The following is a 15,114-nucleotide window of genomic DNA, read 5'->3' on the forward strand; positions in this document are numbered from 1 at the left end:
CCCATACCATGAAAGTATGGTTAATGTTATACATGCACCGTCATCCCTGCACTGTTCTGCCCCTCTCCCAGCAGGAACGCGGGTGCCCTCACCTTCCCAGCCATTCTGTTCCATCCCTAGTCCCTGCGGCTGACTCCCGGGGCCAGCGCACACCGCACAGGCCCCCTGGCAGTGTCCTTAGGCCGCAAACGCTTTTTCTTAAAGGGCCAAAATAGCCTAACCCAGAAGTACCTCTCAGCTTATTACTGAGAGGCATCAAGTATTTAAGACACCTTCCCCTTAGGGGAGGTGCCTGGGCAATGTGGTCTCTATGTTGCTAGTTGTCAGCTCTCTTATTTCACCGCCGCTACTGCTGTATTGCACATTACTAATACCCATCTGTGTTTCAGTACCTGATGTAACCGCTGCTGCAATTATCTGTACTGGCCGAGCCTGCCGCATCAGCCTTCCTGGCTGCATCTGCTATGACAGAGACTGTCTTTGCCCGTACCCCTGGGGCCCGCTGTCGCAGCTCCAGTCTTACTAAGTGGCAGCCGGTCTCACACCTGCAGAGCAGCACCCTCACCATTAGAGGCTCTGCTGAAAATCAGGTGTGTTTCCGTAGTTAAGCCCCTTTAGGTTTTCTCTGTGTTCTGGCCCAGTAGGTCCACTCCCTGCTCACACTTACAGTTAATAATAAAATTTTCATTACAAAGTCTTCAGTTTTACTCAAATTCATCTATACAAAAATGAGTACACCCCCTATCAAAAACTACAAGTTCTAGTATATTGTATGACCTACATAATGTGTAATGACAGCAACAAGTCTTCTGGGCATGGAATGAACAAGTTGGAGACATTCGCTTCAGAATTCTCCTGAGGTCTTCAGTTGGGTTCAGATCAGGAGACACTTGGCTCTGAATCACTTTCACCCTTCTCGTCTTCATGCAGATGCAGCAGTGGCCTTAGATGTGAGTATTGGATCCTAGTCATGTTGGAAAAGTGCACGTCTACCAGGGGCATGAAGTGATGATGGCATATTCTCCCTCACTATTGAGCAGAACATCTGTGAAATCATGATACTATCAATGACATATTTCTACCAACACTAGCAGCTCATGTGGCCTAGATAAGGACACGGCCACCACCATGTCTCACTGTAGGCAACAAGTATTTTTCTTTGTGCTCTTCACCTTTGTGACACCATATAGATTTGAATACATCAGTTCCAAAAACCTTTCTCTTAGTCTCATCACTTCAGAGTATAAAGTCCCCGAAGTCTTCATATTTTTCAGCATGGGCCTGGCACATTGTAGGCGGCTTTTGTGTGCGTGGGCTACAGGAGAGGCTTCTTTCATGGAGGACACCTATGCATGACATTCCTCAGCAGTGTATGCCGTATTGTCTCACGGGAATCACTCACCCCTGTTTGGCTTTCTACTTCTTTAGATAACTGCATTGAACTTACATGTGGATTTTCTTCTCCCTTCTCATCAGAAAACGCTCCTGTTAAGGTGCTAACTTCTGTGGTGGCCTGGACAACTCTGTGAGATGGTTGCAATTCCATCTTTGTTACATTTTTGTATCCCTTTTGCTCCAGTATCTGACTGATAAGTAAAGATGTGCTGATCTTGTAGCCTTTCTTATGTAAAGAAATGTTTTTCTTTCTCAAGTCTTGTGACATTTCTCTTCCATGTGGTGCCATTGCTGATAACAAGAAATAGGAATGGGGTTTTCTGTGTCAGGTATAGTCATCTTTACTGGACACCTGATTAGTGAATAATTAGATTTACCTGTGGTTAAACTCTTGTTAATGAGAATTTTGCAGTCTGAACTTTAGCTTTGCTCCTAAGACTTTCATTGAGGTGTATGCATTTTTGCAACATGGTCTTGAATTAAGAAAATTACCTTTTTGGCTTTGCAAGTAACAATTTGTAGTATGGTATCACATAGAAGATGTTGATTCCATAAAGAAACTAAAGGTGTTCTGACAAATGTGTTGGGGTGTACTGATTTATACTGAGCACAGTACATCTTATAATAAAGCATTGCAACATCTGATAAAACCTTAGAGTAAGTTCACATGACTGTATTTTTAGTCTGAGTGCTGTCCATGAAAAAAAATGACTTTTCAGCTGTTCAGATGCCCTTTTTTTTCCACGAACCAAATGTATTCATGAAAAAAATCCTCAGCATGCATTATTCTCTACCATATTTTGGATGAAACTTGCCTATTCAAGTCTATGAATAGAAATTAAAAATCATCCGTTGTTTACGGAATGAAATGAATGAAAACCAGATGATTTTGTTTAGATGGTAATGTGAACGTAGCCTTAGATATACAACGCAGTAGTTGTCACTTACAGGACTGAGCTCGGTGACATCCCATTCCAGATACTCAGCGACATGCATCATCTGGGTGATTATACTCTCCAGCTCCTAATAAAAGAGGAAAGTAGCAGTCGGATTAGCAACATCTTGTATAATAGCAATTCTATAGCAAGAGCGATGTCAGAAGTGGCGAATGCACAGCATAAAGAGTTAACACAGTGAGCTGTTAAGTGATGAATGTATAGCATAAAGAGTTAACACACTGAGCTGCTAAGTGATGAATGCACAGTGTAAAAAGTTAACATACTGAGGTGCTAAGTGATTAATGCACAGCATAAAGAGTTAACACACTGAGCTGCTAAGTGATGACTGGGCAGCATAAAGAGTTAACCCACTGAGCTGCTAAGTGATGAATACAGAGCATAAAGCGTTAACACACTGAGCTGCTAAGTGACGAATGTGCAGTATAAAGAGTTAATACACAGATACACTGTCTATCAAACACCCCCATTACTAACCCTGTAAGAAATAAAAAAAAAACGTACACACACAAAAATACTTTATTGAAATAAACATTTCCCAACATTTTACAGCCAACGAACAAAGTCTATGGAGCATTGTTCTGACAGTAATGGGTATGTCGGATAGACTCTACTCCATCACTAACAAGGTGACATTAACCCCCAAAATTATTACTCAGTTGCCAAAGCACCAGGGCACCTGTATAGTATATTTAGGCTGCAAAGGGACCAATAACAAAAGCCTTCCCAGCCTGATAATAGCAGCTCCCAGCTGTCTGCTTTACCTTAGCTAGTTATCAAAAATAGAGGGGCCTCACATCATATCCATTTAACTGTTTATTTATTTAATAGAAAGCTAGACAAACTATCTATTTATCTGCAGTATGTCACAGTATATCACAAAAGTTAGTACACCCCACACATTTTTGTAAATATTTTAGTATATCTTTTCCTGCGACAGTGTGACGCCCTGGACTAGCCAGGTAGTCACAGATAGCCCCATGCACTACACCCATCCCTAAATAAGGTGTCAGCAGCCAACCTAATAAACCCTGGTTACCTCCCTCTGGGTTTGATGTCCACACCATGGGGGGGGCAGAGCTTGGCAGTTGGCCACGCCCCCCAGGAGTTCACGTGCCCAGAGGCAGGAAGTTCAAGAGCAGATTAGTTGTGACAGTGGAGAGGAGTAGTTAAGAGTGAAGTAGTGTGGAGTAGCAAATATGTCTGTGCCCTGGGTAGGAGCTCGGGCACTTTGACCAGGAGGCAGATAGTGGTGGCCATCTGCAGGAGCCGGGAAGACAGTCCTGGTGGAACCGAAGGTAGCCGGGACAGGGTAGTGGCCCGCCAGTACCGAACCGGGGAACCAGCTGTAAACCGGAGCACAGTGGGGGTACTCAGACACTGAAACGCGGTCCCGAATCTACCGAACCCCGTTAATTAACTGATTGAGGTCTGGACTATAGGTCCTTTCCCACCCAAAGTCCCGAAAGAAGGCAACAGCCCACCGATTCCGGATAACGGCCACCGCCAAGGGCCAAAGATCCACCGGGCCAGCGCCTGCGGGCAATGGGCTATTCTGACGTACACGCCGAGGAGCGGGACTCCCGTCGCTGAAGTACGGGTTTCCAAAATCTACAAAAAGGTGCAGGAGAAGACGGACACCACCAACCGTTTAGGGACCGAAGCGACCGGCTGCGGGCACAGACTATCCACCATTTGGTTTACCAGAGACTCACGTGTGTTTGTCTGAGTGAGTACTACTGGGCCCACGGGCCGCGCACCGACACTGCACCACACCAACCGGGTCCCAGGGCCACCATCCCCTGCCCACGGAGGAGTTAACATCTCAAGCTGCCCCAACATCTCCCCCGCGGTGCCCAGTAACCGGCAGCAGTGGTGCCTACATTCACCACAACCCGTGGGTGGCGTCACAAACTCTAAATATAATCCAAATACCCCACTCAACACACCAGCCCCCTTTACAGAGCGACGTGACCCCCGATCCGGAGGCGCTCGAGCCACCGACACACGAGCCCGGATCCGAGCGGCTCGGTTGCGGCCGAGCGCGGGGCGGTACACATCGACCTCTTCTGGCGTCACGAACAGGATCGAGCCAGTCCACTTACCTGTGGAAGTGCGCCTTGAAGTCAGCGGGGATCCGCTTGAAAAATTGCAGAATCTGCCATCTTGCCGCCATATTGTGGCGCGAAGTTTCCCGCCTAAGCCGTCTTCCCCACAGAAAGAGCGCAAAAGCGAAGCCCCACCCCCTGGGAACAGTGAGTGTCGGAGAGCGCGCGGCTGAAAAAGGTAGCCGTGCAGCGAGAGAGGGCTGTGAAAAGACCAAGGGGGAGTGGGCGAGAATGGCGGCATGTAACTAGCGCTGCGGAGTGCAGGGACGCCAGGACTCTTTCGAAACACGTTCCTGAACACCAACGCGGCAGGAGGTGTCGGAAGATCCAGGCCCAAGTCCACTTCATGCTGGCGAAGTGGACGTCAGGGATGAAGGGCCTGGCTGCAGCTGTCCGGGCGCGCGAAGTGGAGATGATCACGGAGGAGCGGGTAAGCAGTGACCCACGCCCCTATGTCCCACAGGGATCGGCCACTGCGGCTGAGGGACCCGGCCTGCTCCCGTCCGCCAAACCGTCTCCCTCGTTGCCCATGTCCACAGCCAACGCCCCGACCGACCCGCTGCCTCAGTCGGTGGCAAAAGAGCCCGTACCACCTACGGGGGAGGACCCAGTTACTGGGCCCTCAGGCCTTACCGTCACCATCGCTCCAGCACCGCCAACGACATCCCATCCGGCCCCGAGCATGGCCGCAACAGAGATGACGACGGCTTCGGCAGTCCGCCCGGCCGCAACAGAGGCGACCCTCGACCAGCAGCTGGCGCCGCAAGTCACGTTGACCGTTCCCAGACACCTGGCCTCGGCTAAGGCACAGCGGGGATGTAGCTGCCAGGCGGCAGAGCAGGCCACATCACAGTGGAGTCCCTCATTACCAAAGGTGTCGGTCGTAGCCGTCACGGAGGGGCTCTGGCTGGGCCCGTCCCCCACACAGGCTGACCCGGAGCAGGCAGCCGGCGCTCTGTATTGGGAGTGGCAGCAACAGCAGCTGCGCAGGGAGATCGTTGCCCGAGAGGGATGTAAAGCGGATGTGCATGCCCGCGTTTATTGTGAAGAAAAGTTGAAGCGGTAGCGGTTCCCGGCTACCTTACTGTCAGTCCCCGTTGGGACCCTGTTGATGTTCCAGTTAATCCCCAAAGTTAAAGAATCCGGTCGGAGGAGCAGTCGTACCCGCACCGCCGGCAACTGAAAATGGAGTCTTGTGGGACAGTGTCGCCCGTGAGTAGAGATGAGCGAACCGGCCGCGGTTCGGCTCGAGTTCGGTTCGTCGAACAGAGGTCCCGTTCGAGTTCGGTTCGTCGAACGTTCGACGAACCGAACTCGAACCGCATAGGAAACAATGGCAGGCAATCACAAACACAAAAAAACACCTAGAAAACACCCTCAAAGGTGTCCAAAAGGTGACAAACAACTCACAACACAACACAAACACATGGGAAAGTGACAAGGACATATACTCTTGCGAAAACAAAACAGCTGGACAAGGAAAAAGAGGAGGACACAGATATAGGCATGGCACGCCCTTCTAAAATCATGTAAAACACCGCAAGGTGACTCCAAGCGGAGTTCTCCCTTTTTTCCAAAAATTGGGCCACAAACACACCCACCCCTTCAGTGGCAGCACTTGTGCCCCAGTTGTACACTTCACAGCTAGATTTGCATCAAGCACATTCAAAAATACGCCATACTTAACCGTCCCCAGCATGACACCGGGGTAGGTAGCAAAGTCTTTCCTGATCCCAGATCTGTTCATCTTGGATCATTTTTAAAAACACAGCAAGCAAGGGTTACTCCAAGCGGAGTCTCCCTTTTTTTTCCAAAAATTGGGCCCCACAGACACCCCATCAGTGGCAGCACTTGTGCCCTAGTTGCAAACAGGATGTTTTGATTTGCATCAAGCACATTCCAAATCCACAAGCATTTACTCTCCCCAGGATGACACCGGGGTAGTAAATTCCTGGTGAATCCATGACTTGTTTATTTTGATGAACGTCAGTCTGTCCACATTGTCACTGGACAGACGCGTGCGCTTATCTGTCAGCACACACCCAGCAGCACTGAAGACACGTTCAGAGACAACGCTGGCAGCTGGACACGACAAAATCTCCAAGGCGTAACTGGAGAGCTCTGGCCATTTTTCAAGATTTGAAGCCCAAAATGAGCAAGGCTCCATTTGCAAAGTCATGGCATCGATGTTCATTTGGAGATACTCCTGTATCATCCTCTCCAGCCGTTGACTATGTGTCAGACAAGTTGTCTCTGGTGGTCATGTAAAGGACGGTCTAAAAAAATTATGAAAAGATTCCAGAAAATTGCTGTTACCAGCACCAGATACGGTGCTACTGGTACGGGTAGACTGTTGAAGATGACGAGACCGTCCCATGTTTGGCAAGTTACAACTGGGAGATTCACTCCCTGCACCTGCACGGTTGTTTGGTGGAAAAGCCGAGCTAAGATCGAGTAACAGCTTCTGCTGATACTCCTGCATACGTGCGTCCCTTTCTATGGCTTCTGCTGATACTCCTGCATACGTGCGTCCCTTTCTATGGCTTCTGCTGATACTCCTGCATACGTGCGTCCCTTTCTATGGCTGGAATTATGTCACAAAATTTGGACTTGTACCGGGGATCTAATAGTGTGGCAAGCCAGTAGTCCTCATCACTTCTAATTTTGACAATACAAGGGTCATGTTGGAGGTAGTGCAACAAGAAGGCACTCATGTGTCTTGCGCAGCCATGCGGACCAAGTCCACGCTGTGTTTGTGGCATAGAGGTGCTACCCGTTCTTTCTTCCTCTGACATCTCCCCCCAACCTCTTTCAACTGAAATTTGACCAAGGTCTCCCTCATCCGCTGAGTCTTCCATGTCCATGGACAGTTCGTCCTCCATTTCTTCATGTTCTCCTGCACCTTCCTCAACATTTCGCCTGCTACCATGCGCCCTTGTTGATCCCTGTCCCCCATGGTCCCATGTCTGCCGCGTTGGTGATGATGAACGTCTGGACCTTGGTGATGTTGTTGTCCCTTGCGCATATGAATCCTCCTGTAGTTCCTCCCCTTCCTGTTGTCCCACCCCCTGACTCCGAATAGTGTTTAGCGTGTGCTCCAGCATGTAAATGACTGGAATTGTCATGCTGATAATGGCATTGTCAGCGCTAAACATACTCGTCGCCATGTCGACACTCTGCAGAAGGGTGCATAGGTCCTTGATCTGAGACCACTCCATCAGGGTGATCTGCCCCACCTCTGCATCTCGTTGGCCCAGGCTATACGTCATGACGTATTGCACCAGGGCTCGGCGGTGCTGCCACAGTCGCTGTAACATATGGAGAGTCGAATTCCAGCGTGTCAGCACATCGCATTTCAGGCGATGAACCGGCAGGCCGAAAGACTTCTGGAGCGATGCAAGTCGCTCAGCTACGGCGCTTGAACGGCGGAAGTGAGCAGACAGTTTTCGTGCCCTGTTCAGAAGGCCATCTAGGCCGGGATAGTGTGTTAAAAATTGCTGGACGACAAGGTTCAACACGTGAGCCATACAAGGTACGTGTGTCACCTTGCCCAGGCGAAGGGCAGCACCCAGGTTTGCAGCATTGTCGCACACGGCCTTACCAGGCTGTAGGTTGAGTGGAGACAACCATTTATTAAACTCAGTCTCCAGAGCTGCCCACAACTCAGCCGCTGTGTGACTCCTATTTCCAAGACATGTCAAGCTAAAGACCGCCTGATGCCGTTGCGCTCTGCTGCCAGCATAGTAATGAGGGGTGCGTGATTCCTTCTGCACAGTGAGAACGCTGGTGGCCTGACCAGGCAGGCTTGGGGCGGAGGTGGAGGACCCAGATGAGGTGGAGGAGGCAGAAGCAGTGACGGAACTTGGACAGACAGAGGATTGACACACAAGTCGTGGGGACGGCAAGACTTGTGCAGCAGACCCTTCACCATCTATCACCATAGTTACCCAGTGCCCAGTTAGCGACATGTAACGTCCCTGTCAATGCTTACTGGTCCAAGTATCGGTGGTGAAATGCACCCGTTCACACACAGAGTTTCTCAAGGAATCGGTGATGTTGTGTGCGACATGCTGGTGTAGCGCGGGCACACCTTTCTTAGAGAAGTAGTGGCGACTGGGCATCTGGTACTGGGGCACAGCGACCGACATAAGGTCTCTAAAATCCTGTGTGTCCACCAGGCGGAAAGGCAGCATTTCGGTAGCCAAGAGCTTACAGAGGGATAAAGTCAACCTCTTAGCTTTTTCATGGGTCGGAGGAAATGGCCTTTTATTTGTCCACATCTGAGGGACAGAGATCTGGCTGCTGTGTGTAGACGGTGTTGAGTAGGGTGTCCCTGGAAAAATGCAGCTTTGTGAGGAAAGTGCAGGTGTAGACATGATGTCGCCTTCATCAAACGTTGGTGCTATCGATGTCTGAGAGAGCTGTACACACGTACTTGTTTCCCCTTCCAAACCAACTGACGACCTACCAAGCAAACTGCCTATTGCGGTTACAGTGGTGGAAGTCGTGCGTGGAAAACCAGGTGTGACAGCTGTCCCCACAGTCCTAGAAGATGAAGAGCGCGCGGATGCACTAGAAGGGGCAGGCGGTGGATGGTTCGCTCCGCTAGGCCGCATTGCAGCACGGTGAGCTTCCCACCGGGCCATATGATATTTATTCATGTGACGATTCATGGAAGAAGTTGTCAAACTGCTGAGGTTTTGCCCTCTACTAACAGAATCATGACAAATTTTACAGATCACATAATTTGGGCGATCTTTTGCTATGTCAAAAAGGACCAGGCTAGGCAAGGCTTAGAGGGCATGCGACCTGCTGATCCACCCCAACTAGTGCTCAGAGGCACAGTGGTGGCTGAGGATGCAGTTGTAGACGTGCTACCAGTGCTCCGACTCTGTCCAGGAAGGCGCAAGGTAACTTCGTCATCAGTTGCATCCTCCTCCACCACCTCTGTTGACCTCCTCGAGTGCCTGACTGTGGGTTGACAGTAGGTGGGATCTAGAACTTCCTCATCAATTGTTGTGTTTGTGTCGCGGGCGGGGAGGAGGGTGTCGGCACACTGCGCTCACCCCTCTGCTCGGGTCCAGCTGCTGCTGCTCAGTGGTGGCTCGAGCGGTGGGCCGGATCCCGGGGGTTCTCGAGCGGCACTCTTCGCCCGTGAGTGAAAGGGGTATTTTGTTGGGGAGATTGTCCGTGATGCCACCCACGGTTGTGGTGATTGGTAGCACCACCGCTGCTCAATATGGGGATCCCGGGAGTGGTGATGCGGAGCAGCCAGGTGTTGTGTTGCCCCTCCGTGGGTAGGGGTTGGTGATCCCGGGGCCCGGTGATGGTGTGGAAGGGTGCAGGGCCTGGTGGGCGCAGGGACGCGGGGGCAGCGCTGTGCCTTGCGGCACTCTGGTACTCACTCAGCCTGAGACGTTGACACAGTTTTACGGTAAACCACACGGCTGGAAAGACGGTTCCCACGGACGGCTGCACTTGCTCTCCCAGCAGGTAACGGTGATGTCCCTCTGACCTGCACCTGATGTTTCTAAGTTGGTAGCGATGGGTTCCCACCGGTAACCCGCTCCCCGGCTTGGATATGGGCCGGAGGAGCCCTACTTTGCCCGCAGACGCTGGCCCTGAGGAGCTGGTGCCCTGGCGGTGGCGGTGTTCCTCACTTAATGGTTGGACGGTTGTCTTCAATCGGGACTTTGTTGTTGGGGGATCAACGTCCCCTTCACTGACGGATTCGGCAAATTATGGCGACTCCTAGCCTTGCCGGGGTCCGAGAGGCCCCTGCCCTGGTGCTGACTGTCCTTCGTATACTGCTCCAGACCGCCGGGCCACTACTCGCCCGCGGTCCTTCCAGCAACCTCCGAGCAGTCCCCCTCCAGACGATCACCGCTGTTGCTGACCTTGCTGACCTGTCCTGCACTTAGCTGGACTCACTTCAGGCCTTTCTACGTACACTTTTGTTCCTTCTCTTCCTTGCTCCACTACCACTTCACTTTCACTTAGCTCCTTTACCACTTCCTTACTCAAGCCCTGCCTGGGCTAAACTGCCTGGTTTCTCCCGCCTCCAGGGCTGTGTACTCCTCGGTGGGCGGAGCCAACTGCCTGGCCCACCCCCTGGTTTGAACATCAGCCCCTGGAGGAAGGCAACAAGGATTTCAGTAGCTTTGGTGTTCCTAACTGGGATGTAGGGTGTGGTGGTGTGATGACCTGTGACCCCTGGCTTGCCCAGGGCGTCAAATTCCCCCTTAGCAAAATGCAGACCGTCCGCAGGCTGCCCATCCAACACCGGTTTTATTTTTCTGTAAATGTAAAAAGATAACATATAAAACATAACATCTTCCCACAACGGGAGGCACATTTCTTAAACGTTACTAAACGGTTTTACTGGTACGGTTTCCGCTCTCTCCCACCCAAGCAACCTGGCCCTGATGCTGCCCCTAAAGCCCAGGCAGCACCCCTTGACCCACAGTCCAGCACAAGTTACCCGAGCGGGATCTGTCCTTCCCCTCCAGAGGGTAGCCACCGGTTCCTTTGGTGGCTGGGCCGCAGCCTGCTCTGCTGAGGGCCCTCCCTCCAACCTGCCTCTCCGGAGGCGGCAACTGCGGAAAACGGTACGGTAAAACAACATATTTACAAGCCACTTAACGTTTGTGGTTGCCCTGCAAGTTCACGGGCTTGTCCATGGATAGTTCCCATGCTAGCTTTTTTTTAAACGGTCCCCACGGGGACAACGGTGCCGGCTCTGGCCGGTTCAATCACAAAGAATCAGGTGAAGTACTCGGTAATCATCATTTTCAAAACTTTTCAACTTTTAAACAACAAACATCTCAGTGGTGGTCCCAACGGGGACTGGACAACGGTGCTCCGCTGCCCTACTCCAGGCCTTCAGCTTCATCCGAGGGAGGGGGTGCAGGACTCACTCTGCTCTCCTGGCTGCCCCGCAGTTTGACATCTAGGGCAAACCACCCCCTCTCTCCGCAGTGTCGGGTGTACTGAACAATGTCTCCCGGCATTAGGTTGCGGCCGGGATGCTCCTCAGGCAGGTGGGCATTCACATCCCGCCGGGCTACAAACACTTTGGCCTCCAGGCCCGGTTCATAGATAAACCCGTAGCCCCGGCGGACATCAAACCGCCTCACCTGCCCCTCGTACAGCGGACCCCGGACACGGAACGTGGCCTGGCGGAGATTCTCCTTTTCCCGGATAGCTCAGGCCACCAGCTCGGCCTTCTTCCTCTCCCTCTCTCCGATCTCCAGGCCCAGCGGTACCGGCTCCCTGTCCCAATACGGCGCTGCTGCGAGCTCCGGCGCATGGGTCGGGCCCCGCGGGACATCCTGGACGTTGCCCACTGTCAGGAATCTGGGCGGCGTGTCCCGCGGTGTCTTGGCCTTGGGCGCTGCCTTACAGCAACAACCCGGCGCTACCTCAGCTGAGGTGTGGGGGATGGGCACAGGGGTTTTTCGCGGCTTGGCCTTCGGCTCGGAGCGGGTCATCGGCTCCGACTCGGGGAACTTCTCAGGGGCTGCTTCCGGTGCAGACTTCGGTGCCTTCCACTGCAACACCTCCGGCTTGCTACGGGCTCCGGCTACAGGTCGGCCCGCCGGGGCGGGCATGCTGGGTATCGCTACCGGTTGCGGTGGCAGTGGGCCTAGTGGCGGGGTCACGGCCTCCGAGACGGGTGGCGAAGAAGGCAGCAGAGGGAGAGGGCTTAGACCGGGTCCCTCAGCCGCAGCGACCGGTCCCTCGGGGACATAGGGGCGTGGGTCACTCACCCTCCCTTCCTCCGCTTCCTCCTCGCGTCTCTGCACGGTGGCTATAACGTCCGCCATGTCGGTCTCCCACTCCTCCAAGAGGAGCTGCATCTTGACCTGCAGCCTTAGGTGGAGCTGTGCGGTCCGGATTTCCACCCACGCTGCGGTTCCCGGCGCGGGGGTCACGGTGTTTCGGGACGGCATCCACATAGCGACTTCTTCTTCCAGGAACGGAGTGACTGCAGAGTCCTGGCGTCCCTGCTTTTATAGCTGCGGTTACATGCCGCCAGCCGCCATCGCGTCCCCCTTAGCTTCCTTCCGGCCACTCCTCTATTGGGGCGGAGTTTTGGCCTTCGCGCCTCTGCTACTCGAGAAGACGCTCGAGCGGGAACTTTTCGCGCCAAAGATGGCGACTTCTGGACATTTTCAGCCGGATACCTCCGGCGGTCACAAGGCGCACCTCTACCCAACGGCAGAGCGGTAAGATCCTGTTCGTGACGCCAAGTTGTCGCGGGCGGGGAGGAGGGTGTCGGCACACTGCGCTCACCCCTCTGCTCGGGTCCGGGTGCTGCTGCTCAGTGGTGGCTCGAGCGGTGGGCCGGATCCCGGGGGTTCTCGAGCGGCACTCCTCGCCCGTGAGTGAAAGGGGTATTTTGTTGGGGAGATTGTCCGTGACGCCACCCACGGTTGTGGTGATTGGTAGCACCACCGCTGCTCAATATGGGGATCCCGGGAGTGGTGATGCGGAGCAGCCAGGTGTTGTGTTGCCCCTCCGTGGGTAGGGGTTGGTGATCCCGGGGCCCGGTGATGGTGTGGAAGGGTGCAGGGCCTGGTGGGCGCAGGGACGCGGGGGCAGCGCTGTGCCTTGCGGCACTCTGGTACTCACTCAGCCTGAGACGTTGACACAGTTTTACGGTAAACCACACGGCTGGAAAGACGGTTCCCACGGACGGCTGCACTTGCTCTCCCAGCAGGTAACGGTGATGTCCCTCTGACCTGCACCTGATGTTTCTAAGTTGGTAGCGATGGGTTCCCACCGGTAACCCGCTCCCCGGCTGGGATATGGGCCGGAGGAGCCCTACTTTGCCTGCAGACGCTGGCCCTGAGGAGCTGGTGCCCTGGCGGTGGCGGTGTTCCTCACTAATGGTTGGACGGTTGTCTTCAATCGGGACTTAGTTGTTGGGGGATCGACGTCCCCTTCACTGACGGATTTGGCAAATTATGGCGTCTCCTAGCCTTGCCGGGGTCCGAGAGGCCCCTGCCCTGGTGCTGACTGTCCTTCGTATACTGCTCCAGACCGCCGGGCCACTACTCGGCCGCGGTCCTTCCAGCAACCTCCGAGCAGTCCCCCTCCAGACGATCACCGCTGTTGCTGACCTTGCTGACCTGTCCTGCACTTAGCTGGACTCACTTCAGGCCTTTCTACGTACACTTTTGTTCCTTCTCTTCCTTGCTCCACTACCACTTCACTTTCACTTAGCTCCTTTACCACTTCCTTACTCAAGCCCTGCCTGGGCTAAACTGCCTGGTTTCTCCCGCCTCCAGGGCTGTGTACTCCTCGGTGGGTGGAGCCAACCGCCTGGCCCACCCCCTGGTGTGAACATCATCCCCTGGAGGAAGGCAACAAGGATTTCAGTAGCTTTGGTGTTCCTAACTGGGATGTAGGGTGTGGTGGTGTGATGACCTGTGACCCCTGGCTTGCCCAGGGCGTCACATTTGCACTCCCCTCACCCTCAGACCGAGCCTGTTCTTGCCCTGACCGAATATTTAAGTTGTCATCCCAATCTGGTATCTGCGTCTCATCGTCATCAGTATGTTCCTCATTGTCTATAACAACAGGTGTTACAGTTTGTGAAAAAGGGTCAACATTATGCTCAGAAACTTGGTCCTCACGGCCTGAATCAGAGTGACAAAGGTTCTGGGCATCACTGTAGACCATTTCCTGGTCTGTACTCAGTGTAGCTTGGGAGCAGACCTCTGATTCCCAGGCTATAGTGTGACTGAACAGCTCTGCAGACTCAGCCATCTCAGTTCCACCATACTGTGCAGGGCAGATGGAGACTTCAGAGCTGGGAGAAAGCAAGTTTGATTGGGATGACAACTCAGAGGACTGGTATTTTTTGGATGCAGTAGTTGAGGTGGCGGAGAGGGCACTTGTTGGACCACTTGAGATCCATTCAAGCATTTTCCTTTTTTGGCCATCATCTACCTTTGTTCCAGTTGTCCGTGTCCGTAAAAAAGGGAGCACATCGGATTGTCCACAGTAAGTAGTAGACATCTTACTTTTGCTGGAAGATGGTCTATCTTCAGCAGCTGTTAATGGAGCTTTGCCACCTTCCCCACGGACAAACCCTTTTTTTCCTTTTCCAACACGCCTCTTCCCCTTTCCACCAGCATCTGTCATTTTGCCACTCATGTTGATTGCGACAAGATTGTGCACTGAAAATGTGGTAGTAAAAATTGAGAGGTGGTGTAGATTGCAGCGGTGGTCTAGCTTTATTAACAGGAGAATAAACAACAATAATTATTCCTGACAATGCAACTACGGCCCTTAAACTGGCAGCAGTGTTTGCTAGTATAATGGCTTAGTAACAATGAGTTTGAGTGTGCAATGCAGGCAGAGGTGCTGCAAATGTCTTTGCACTAGTGGGACTATACAGAAGTCCAATAGCCACGTTTAGGATGCCACTAAGTTCACTCAGTGTTTGCTAGTATAATGGCTTAGTAACAATGAGTTGGAGTGTGCAGAGGACAGGAGGGTACAGTGGCAGGGTTGTGGGTCTCTGGGTAGAGGAAAGGAAGCCTGCCTTTCTATTCCCTCCTAATGGGGAAATGCAGCGAGGAAATCCCTGACCTTAGCTACACAGACGCTGTCATCTTGTGTAGCTGGTAAACTCTGTTTTTAGG

At 52.8% G+C, this 15,114-nt stretch overlaps 1 protein-coding gene across 2 annotated transcripts in view; it reads right to left on the reverse strand.

Annotated features, from left to right (window-relative positions):
- The window catches only part of DGKB (diacylglycerol kinase beta), a 705,227-nt gene that overhangs the window by 512,243 nt on the left and 177,870 nt on the right, over positions 1-15,114 (reverse strand). For both annotated transcript variants that reach the window (XM_075315722.1, XM_075315723.1), the window contains exon 8: positions 2,344-2,418. In XM_075315722.1, the coding sequence (XP_075171837.1) occupies positions 2,344-2,418 (75 nt within the window). The remainder of the gene's footprint in view (positions 1-2,343; positions 2,419-15,114) is intronic.

The sequence above is a fragment of the Anomaloglossus baeobatrachus genome, chromosome 6 (genome assembly GCF_048569485.1).
Source record: "Anomaloglossus baeobatrachus isolate aAnoBae1 chromosome 6, aAnoBae1.hap1, whole genome shotgun sequence".
Lineage (NCBI taxonomy): Eukaryota > Metazoa > Chordata > Amphibia > Anura > Aromobatidae > Anomaloglossus > Anomaloglossus baeobatrachus.